Source organism: Brachycentrus maculatus, unplaced genomic scaffold, assembly GCF_059751285.1.
Source record: "Brachycentrus maculatus isolate JH-2025_06_01 unplaced genomic scaffold, ASM5975128v1 h1tg000005l, whole genome shotgun sequence".
In the NCBI taxonomy this organism is placed as follows: Eukaryota; Metazoa; Arthropoda; class Insecta; order Trichoptera; family Brachycentridae; genus Brachycentrus; species Brachycentrus maculatus.
Window position 1 is genome coordinate 912,994 of NW_028280760.1, and position 10,237 is coordinate 923,230.

The 10,237-nt window shown below is 32.5% G+C and overlaps 1 protein-coding gene across 1 annotated transcript; it reads left to right on the forward strand.

Annotated features, from left to right (window-relative positions):
- Positions 1–4,117: 4,117 nt before the first annotated feature.
- On the forward strand, positions 4,118–8,257 carry LOC148313777 (uncharacterized). Its single transcript, XM_088277941.1, has 5 exons — positions 4,118–4,158; positions 6,765–6,883; positions 6,968–7,092; positions 7,191–7,844; positions 7,933–8,257. The coding sequence occupies exons 2-5, from the start codon at positions 6,773–6,775 to the stop codon at positions 7,937–7,939; spliced, it is 897 nt and encodes a 298-aa protein (XP_088134067.1). The 5' UTR covers positions 4,118–4,158; positions 6,765–6,772; the 3' UTR covers positions 7,940–8,257.
- The last annotated feature ends 1,980 nt before the right edge of the window (positions 8,258–10,237 follow it).

The following is a 10,237-nucleotide window of genomic DNA, read 5'->3' on the forward strand; positions in this document are numbered from 1 at the left end:
GTTGGTTATACCTGTCTTGTGGAACCTACTTACTATTATAATAGTACGAGAGCGTAGAGCAGTTTTCATGAATGAACACAGTACGCCGCACTTTGCATTGATTTCCTATAAAACCTTTTTAAATGTGAAGGTTCAAGTGATTCAGTGGGCATTCTTCCGAAGGCAATATTTCACTAACGCATGAACATGATAGCCTAGATAATTCAGGTTTGACTGAACTTAAACAACTTCACATGTTTACTTAACAATATAGTGGATCTCCGCAATTCGATATTTATACCACTCGCTAATCGTAAAAAAATCGTCTTGGTAAATGTATAATCTTTTGTCCGCCTCCATTGTGTAGTGACTACCGTGTTGGAGGTGCACGGTTCGATTCCCAGTGGAGTCAAAACAAATATGGGTGATTTTCACTTTCATATTTGTTTAATGTCACCGAAGCTGTATATTTGATATCATCACTCTTATTTATTTATTTTATATCACCGAAGCTTTATGTTTGATATCACTCTAATATTTATTTAATATTTGATATCACAGACTGGTACGAAAAGACCAGGGCTGATCACCTTTCTTTCATGCAATTAACGATCAAGATAACACTGCGTCGCTACGATGCAGTGGCCTATGCAACATTGGGTGCGGATAAGCTTTAAAAAAATAGAATGCCCCACCATAAACATATTTTTTCTCAAACTACTATTAATTTTTATTATTTTATCTTTTACATTTTTAAAATGAAATTTACTTTAATGTGACCTTAATCCCCAAAACTCCTTTGCTCAAAAGAAACACCAAAGATTTCCGTTGATTATAATGCTCATATTTTTTCAATCCCTACTTTCCAATAACTCTTCTTTTCAAAACTGTGTATTTATTTCGAAGAAAAACTTAAATTTTCAATTCAAACATGGTGTTTTAAGTACAAATTTAATAACGTTTAATGTCACCTAGTCCTGGGTTTAATGAAAATTAAGTTGCGGGCTATTGATTATCCCGCCTTAATGTTAAAAAGTAATTTTCAAATTTAAGAATCTTGGACATCTTTTAGAAGACACCATAAACCCAGGTTCCTTGTTGTGTCAATATAAAATAATATTTGCATTATTACTATGCACTGGCCCTGAAGCGCAGACCGATCACCTTGTCTTCTTGTAATTAATTTAATTTTATAATGTTTACACTATTTATTACCGTAGAATATATGAAAATACAAACACTCTAAGTAATTGAATAAATGAAAGCATTAAAGTCGCAGAAAATTTCTTCCTCTCACGAAATAAACCGTCTAAGACAGTGATAGGTAACGTATGACACTCGTCCCAGAGGTGACACGCCAAAAAAATATAGGTAAGATGCATTGTCATGTCACCAATATAAATAATTATTTATTTTTGGCTTAAAATAAAAATAAAATAATAAATAAATATAAAAAAAGAAGGATGAAAGTAAACTGAATGCAGTAAAAATTCGTTCTCTTAAACAAATGTGCTGCAAAACGTTGTTTAGATATATGTTCCGATGGTGATATATATGTGAAGAGAGATACGAACGAGTGAAGAAAGAATAGTAAAACCAATAAAGTACGAGGCGAATGTGGTTGTTAATCGAAGCAGAGGAAAACTGGTCATGATCAAGTATTTCAAATATTTGGATCAGGAATCGTAATAATCGGCGGGGAGATGCAAGAATGTGGAAGACATTCATGCATCTCCTCATAAATCGGCTAAGGTTGTTTTTTTTAAACGACTTATTATTATAGTTTCTGATTCTTCCTTTCTTTCGATGGCTTTACATCCTTCAAGAATATAATCTATCTTCAGATACTTGCAAATAGTAAAGGATCATTTACACAGAAATAAAAGAATGAGTGATCATCTAACGAACTCTTTGATTATTCTAAATGTGCTTTCAAATTAAGTATGACCAAATATACACGTGAAGTCATGAATGGGTTTATGAATATATAATATAACATTATGATAATTAATGCACTTGGGACGCTAAATTTGAATTGTATGATCATTCGCCTGTCTGTCAAGGAAGCTAATATCCTTCTTATTGAATATGTTATGCCTAATCATGTCATATAAAATCGGGGAAATCCCCTGGTTATATTTTTTGACAAATATTATTATTTATTTATTTTTAAAATTCCAAAAACATCAAAAGTTAGTTGATAGTTTTTGATAAAATTAGTTTTTTATTTCATTTGTATTTTGTATTTTAAAAGCATTTTTATCGATAATGGAAGAAAGTAACATATTTTTTTGCAAAATAATCAAGTTCTTTAGATCAAAAGAGGTATGTGTTAGATTTTGTTTGAAGTGTTCCTGTGTTGTCTTGTAGTTGTATGGTATGTACGTTTCCATAAAGTGTGTCTATTGTGATTTGTTTGCTTTGCTGGGAGGTGCTTTCTTGTATTATGTAAGAGTGAGTATTAAATGCATATGTAAGGATAGTTTAAGCATTAAGTTTTTTTTCCATTTACAAAATATTATAATATATATGTACAAAAAAACATCCCACAAAGGCATGACCTGTGTGTAGGTATACATTTTATTTTAGGTTATTTTAAAGGGCACTGAAAAGAACACAATATATTATATATTAAAATTGTTTATATAAATTACAAATATTTCATTTTAACAGAAAACAAAAAATCGAAAAGATGAAAATGAAAAAAGTCAATAAATGTGTTAAGTATGTACTATATGAATTTTAAGTTTAAAAGAAGAAGCTTCTTAGATCAGTTTTTTTTTTTAAATAAATAATTTAATATTTTTTTTAAATTGAAACAAATTAAGGTAAGTTATTTGACTATCGTAAGTTGTATTTAACACGGAATTTTTTTACATGGTCAAATATTAAAAGGATTTCTGAATATGGGTATACCATGTGTATAAGTACATACATTTGCATAAAATACTGCAGCTCTTAAGTCGGAGTTAAAAGGATAAATTGAATTAAGAAATATTGACGAATATTTACTAATAGTCAGGTGTTACTAGCAAAGATCGTAATTAAGTAGGTTTCAATATCTCTTGTGAATTGATTTCAATGATTTAATTTGTCATTGATATCGAGAAAGGATCATGACATTTCACTCGCTTTTGGCTGTTGTCAAGTGTTCATTAATGAACTGTAGTAATCGACGATTGACACCATCACATGGAGAGAATATTGGGTAATTTTAATTAAAATTTTATGAACATTTCGAAAAAAAGAATTGTTTTAAATGTATAACGATTCAATGTTCACAACATTTTGAGATTTTTTTAAACCCTTATCCGCACCCCTATAGTTCATAGGGTACTGCATCATATTAAGGCAATGTTATTTTGATCGTTAACACATGAAGGAAAGGTGATCGCCCTCCGCTTAAGGTACCAACCAGTCCAGGGTAATATTAAATAAATATAAGAGTGAAAAAATCATTTACATTTATTTGACCCTCCCACGTGGGAATCGAACCCGGGACGTAAAAAACAGTAGCCGACCTCGCTGACCATTACACTACGGAGGCGGACGAATACTTATTCATAAATCTGGATTTTTTTTCTAACATTTCAACATTGATGAAGAAGAATTTGGTAAAAGAAGTCTGGGTATTCAGAGGGCTTATGAGATTGACCACATATCTAGGAGTTCTAAAATTTTGAGTAGTGTGGTTGTTAATCATGAGTAGAATGGTGAATGTTGCTGCTGTTAAGTGATCACTTAACCAGCCTATGACGGTCGTAAGCTCCGTAAATGCCCAGTCTTCCATATTCTTATGTTGAGATGTCAAAAATATAATGAATTATACAGTAATTTAGTATTATAAAATGTGCTCTCGGAACGAAAAAATTAAGTTAGGGCCAATATTGTAAATTGTAATTATGTGTACGATGAAAAATAAATAAATAAACGAATATACGGTATACCCAAAAAGTAACTGACACTAGGAAGATAATGATTGACACATGCGCAGAGTAGGGGGGGGAGTTGGGTGATGGATACAAGATGGGGCTAAGTTTAGTGGCCCTGAGTGGAGGGGGGAAGGGGGAGGTCTAGCGAAATTCACATTTGAAAAAATGGCGACGTATAAAAAAGGAAAGGCATTCGTCTAACCACCAGTTGGTGACAGTGAGACGCTGCGGAAGGAATTCATACACAGTACGTACTTAACCCTTAATAAAACCTGTATATTATATGTTCAATAATTTTCCATCCCTTCTCATCGGTGAATATGTGAAGTGTTTTGAAACATTCATATTTTATTATTTTTCAATTTATTTTTCAATTTTATTTCCGATTTTAAAGCAGCTTTATAATTTCCCCATTTGTATACATAAAGTGTTGTCTAATTTGGCATTTATCCGGCCCCCTAGCAACTACTAACCGAGTTTAAAAAAACTAGTTCTTGCATTGAATTTGATTCATTTCAATGATTCATTTCCAAAATGTATAAATCCATACATCCTATTAAGGTTTTCATTTTTATTAATTAGAAAACCTTTGTTTTATTTAAAATATAAAGAAAAGTAAAGTTTGATATGCATGTATATATTTTTATTATTCATATTATTATGCCTTGTTTAAAAATGATTTTGATTTGGTTTTAAATTTTCAAGTAGGAGTATAAGACAAATTAAAAAAATATTTCCATTTGCTCGTTAATTGGTATAATTATAATAAGTTGTAATACCTAAAGATTTTAAAACACAACAGTATTGCATTTTCATAAAATGGTCACAGTCAAAAACATTATACAGACCATTAAACAAAACACTATTGTTTAATTAGATTTAAATTTTGCACTGACGTTTCATAGTGAAACTACATTTTACACAATAAAACAACTAAAAAGTTTTTCCCACTTTTATTTAATCTGACCATTGACCGGTCTTCATTGTTACTGACATGACCATTCTAATGATGCCGGTAACGAATCCGGTAACTGGTCTTATTAAATAAAAATGGAAAAAAATAAAGAGTTATTGATTTATTATACTATGGTAATATTTAACTTATTAAATAACTTTTTACCGGTCAAATAACTAAAGGTATTATAACCATAATTTTTTTAACACTCTCCATCATGCATCATTTTCTTTGTGTAATTAATATTACTTAAAAACTAAAAGAGAGTGTTACCATACCACAAAGTAAACAATGCTTTAAAAATACAAAATTAAGTATATTTTTCATTACTACTAAATATGATTTAAAATTTAAAAAGAGCGCTCGTTTAATATGCCATTTTGATTGCATTTAAAATATTTTACGCAGTTTTACATAATTTATTAAGACGATTATGGTAAAAATATAATACCCATATAAAGTAATAAATTATTTATCATTTTTATGTCTCTTTACGATGAAGAATTAATGAGAATACAGTTCCGCTTCATCATGTACGAATTTTACATGGACACAATGGATCGTTCCTTCGTGTTGAACGTTCTACTTGGTGACAAGTAACTGGTGACGGGTGACACATTCTGCTCTTGTCTGGTGACAAAATACTTCTCACTCCGCATACTAATTGAGTCAGACGCACTCCACAATCCATAATAATACATACTTCAGTTTCTGCAAACAGTTTTGGTTTATTGTATCAGGCTTCGTTATGTCACTTTTACTCTAATTTCTTCAGAATTCTCTTGTTTTCTTTCTCAAATAAGGTTCTTTTGTTTCTCCATATTGTACATTTTTGTTTGATCTGAATTAGAATATACGTTTGTAGTATTGACAATGTACATATACTAACTAAATGAAAGAACTTACATAAATTAAATTTCACTTGGTTTTTGCTGTTATCTTAATTACCAACTTTTAGCTCAATTTAAAAAATATGCATGTAACTTGTAGGAAGTATATACTGTATTGTTTCATGTTTTTTTTTTAAATTTTATTATTTTTATATTTATTTCAAAGAAAAGAACGAAAAATTCCAAATATGGTATATATAGCCTTTACGTGGGCAATTACAATAATATAATACAATATACAACAGAGCATGAAGTTAACTTTAATAGTTAAAAAAATCAGAAAAATAGATCGAAAAACAAGTGAATCGTAAAAAATTAAGAAAATTAAAGTTTACATATAAATAAATAAACGGTAGAAAGGTTGAGTAAAATTAAAATAATAGTAAAATGGTAGGAAGAAATTTGAGATAGAATAGAATCACCAATACATATAAATTTCATCAAGTAATTAATTCATACGTCATACTGTTCTTCGGCAAAATGAATTATACAGCAAAACGGTAAGGCGGTAGATCAATACGTAATTGGTTAATGAACCAATAAACTTGTCAATTCACCAACTTATAATCTTCAAGAAGCAATCAACCATTTTCTCTTGTTATTCAAGTATTTGTAAAAAAAACATCATTAAAATATGTAACTCTCTAAAGTATCCCGCGCATGTATACTAGCTACACTTATGTTTAGTAGGACAAGGGCAATCTTTGATAGAAAATATCATCATTGGGCAATGAAATACTGATCGAAGATAATGCATCGAATAAACATCTTCCTCGATAGCCGGCGGCTTGCCACAATACCACGACATACTCTCGTTCCCCTTGACTCTCGTTAAACCCGCGTTATGCAAACCTCACACGTGCTCAATAAAGCGAGTATTCGAAGAATAAAGTTAACGAACGTTTACAAAATTACGGTGATAATTGCCACTTAAGGCATTTCACATCCATCGTTCTGATTGTCGGTTCAAAAGGCCCTTTGACATTTTGTAACTTTATTTCTTTTCAGTCATCACCATGGTAGCCAAGATATTCGTGGTGAGCTTAGCGCTTCTAGCGCTGAGCTTGGCAGCTGAACTTCCCGCGTCATCCCTCTCCTTAGACCCCGCCGCGGAGACTGAAGCTGTGGTGAGATATTTCCAAGTTTTTATTGAAACATCCTCAAATATCCACCTGAAACCCACATGTATCATGGTTGATCATTTTGAACAGGCTCCCGAGGCAGTGGAAGCGACCGATGAACAGACCCCTCTAGTAAGAAACAAGAGAACACTCCTGAAGCTGAAACTCGCTAAACTCGCTCTCATCAAGGGAGGTCTTGTCGGAGGATTGATTGGGTATGTTTAACAAAAAATTAAAGCTCGTTTGTCATATAAGTATGTGGAAATACTTTATTTTTATTATCTGTCCAATAATCAATGATTCCCTTTTTCAGAGTCAAGAAAGGAGTTATTTTAGGAAGTCTTCTCAAGAAAGGAGGCGGTGGCTTTGGCGGTTTCGGTGGAGGCGGCGGTGGATATGGGGGCGGATATGGGGGTGGACATGGCGGCGGATATGGCGGCGGATATGATGGCGGATACGGAGGCGGATATGGAGGCGGATATGGAGGTGGTCATGGTGGTTCCCTCATCGTGTCTGGTCCATCCTACGTCATCCACAGCATTCCCTCATCGGGTCATTATGAAGGGCATGGCGGTGGATACGGTGGCGGTGGATACGGCGGCGGTTATGGCGGCGGATATGGCGGCGGATACAGCGGTGGACACGGTGGTTACAGCGGTGGACACGGTGGATATAGCGGCGGACATGGTGGATTCAGCGGTGGATACATTGAATCTGGACCCAGTTTCTCATCTGGTCCCAGTTACTCTTCCGGCCATAGTTACTCATCCGGCCCCAGCTACTCATCCGGCCCCATTTATTCATCTGGCCCCAGCTATGCTCCTTCTCACTCATACGGTGCCCCATCAGTAAGCTACGAAGCTCCTTCCAGCTTCGATTCCCACGGCTCTTCCGGGTACAGCTATAGTGCTCCATCAACCAGCTACGGAGTACCAGCTGAGACTTATGGTCCCCCTGGATACAGCAAGTAAGCTCATCATCTTCACCTTACTTTATTTTATTCTATTGTCTCGTTTACTTTTAGCAGAATATTAACGCCTTTGTTTTGATTCCAGGTGGTAGTTCTAGAACGAGAATAGAAGAATGATATCGCAATGAAGCCAAGTGTTTCACTGTTGAGTATTGTGTTAATGAATATTATTTATGAAGCGTGTTGTGCGCGTACTGTTAACCTGCTGTAATTGGTGCGAGATGGAATCGCACGCGACCAGTGCTCAGCGCGCAGCCCCGACTGTGATACTACACCCTGCACCCTGCGCGCTGAGCACCCAGCACACCCGAGCACACCCGAGCACTCCCGAGCCGCGCAGTCGGAGTTTGCCGAATGAAAGTCTTGTAATCTTAATTGTTAATTAATAAAAACCTGTGCCATCTACCGTTCATTTTCTTTTTATTTATTAAATATAAAAATAAACCGTAACAAATTATGAAGAACAGAGGAAAGGTAAAATAGCAGACGCTCTCCATTTTATCAAAATAAACTTGATTAACTGACTTGACTGGAATAAATCAAAGTAAACTGAATAATATGCTCTGATGAAAAAATACTAAATAACCATTACACCGCTTCCCGCAGGGGTAGTCAGAGAGAATATAACGCCACAAAAATCAGTTTTTGCAAACAATCTTTGCTTCTTCAATTTAAATTCCTGATCTGATCACTTTCGAGTATTTGAAATACTTGATCATGTCAGGTTTAATAAAAAATTTATGCAAAAATATTGTTATTTACAGAATAGTTATTCTGTGAGTAAATCTTTAAATCACTTGATATCTTACAACTTTATTATTATATGGACCGATTTAGAAGCAAATAGTTTTTTCCTTAAGATTAATAAGTAATATTTAAAATTATAAACTTATCGTAAAATGGAAAATCACAAAGTTGGTGCTTCAAATATTAATTACATATAAAAATATTAATTTAATGTCGTATAAAATGACGTATAAAATTTGTCGAATAATAAAAACTAGTTTAAGGATGCAATATACAAAATCCATTAATATTTTCATAATTATTGTATTTATTTTTGATAATATCATGCATAATCATTGAGTGGTATATTTATGCGCATAGGTACACAAAATAATTTAATTGAAAAAACTATTTTTAGATTTTTTAGTTTTTGGTCAAATATTTGCATATCATTATCAAATTCAAGCTATTGTAAATACTAATAACTTGATTAACACCTGCAAAACTCTCATAAAAATAGATGATAGAGTTATTTTACTTATTTTTATATCACACGAAACGAGTTTATTTAAATTAAAAATCAGGAGATACTTTTAATTTATTTAATACTCGTATAAGGACATATTATTAAAAGCCTCAATGTGTTTATACATTCCAACTAAGTTTAATTGGAAAGTCTACCAAATAATTATCAGACCCGCAATCCTCTATGACTCTGGATGCTGGACGATGTATAACACCTACTCTAGGTATCCAGAAACTGCTGAAATGCGAATGCTTGGATGGTCAGCTGGAGTGTCCCCCAGAGACAAAATAAACAGCCTGTGTGTAACAGGCATCAAAATTAAGGTAGAGGAAAGGAAATTTAAATGATATGGGCACATACATAGGACGCAGAGAACCCGAACATATTGTGAACCAGGCAATCGCTATGGTTCTTCAGGCTACTGTCAATTTTTATTTTGCATATCAAATTATCGTATTACTCGTTTTCAAAAATAATTACAGCTTATTTGCTGTTTATTTTAATGTTTTTCATATAGAGAAAAACACATTCAGTTATTTTGGTGTTGTTTATTATACTGTAAATCCGTGTTTTTCTATATTCCCTGATAATTTGATCTTTTTTGCGTTCCCTCAATATCAAAGGTGACAGAAGGTATAGAGTGCACTACTGTATTTTTTTAAAATCATGTAATGAATAATCCAAATATCTACCTTAGGCATATTCAGATGTTATATATATATATATATATATATATATATATATATATATATATATATATATATATATATATATATATATATATATACATATATATATATATATATATATATATATATATATATTACGGTGAGACCAAATAAAATTAATATACCTATTATTAATATCTTATGAATATTTACGATGCAGGATGAATACAAATTTATAAAAAGCTTCAGAAAGGACAACTTGTTTGAACAAAATATTCTCACATCCTTCTTTTAAAAAAGAATTTAAAAATGCGAAATAAATTTGCATATTTCGTTCAAGAACGATCTTTGGACAAAGTAGTGGAACATCAAACCGCCTTTGAAATATTTCGCTCTTGGTGATGTAACCAAGTTATGGACCATTAAAATGCCATAAAAATAATGGGTGTTTTATTTTTACTCGGGTGTAA

Coding starts and splice junctions, on each gene's coding strand:
- LOC148313777 (XM_088277941.1), top strand. CDS start 6,773: ATGGTAGCCAAGATATTCGTGGTGAGCTTAGCGCTTCTAGCGCTGAGC. Junction 6,884..6,967: donor CCGCGGAGACTGAAGCTGTG/GTGAGATATTTC, acceptor CATTTTGAACAG/GCTCCCGAGGCAGTGGAAGC. Junction 7,093..7,190: donor CTTGTCGGAGGATTGATTGG/GTATGTTTAACA, acceptor TCCCTTTTTCAG/AGTCAAGAAAGGAGTTATTT.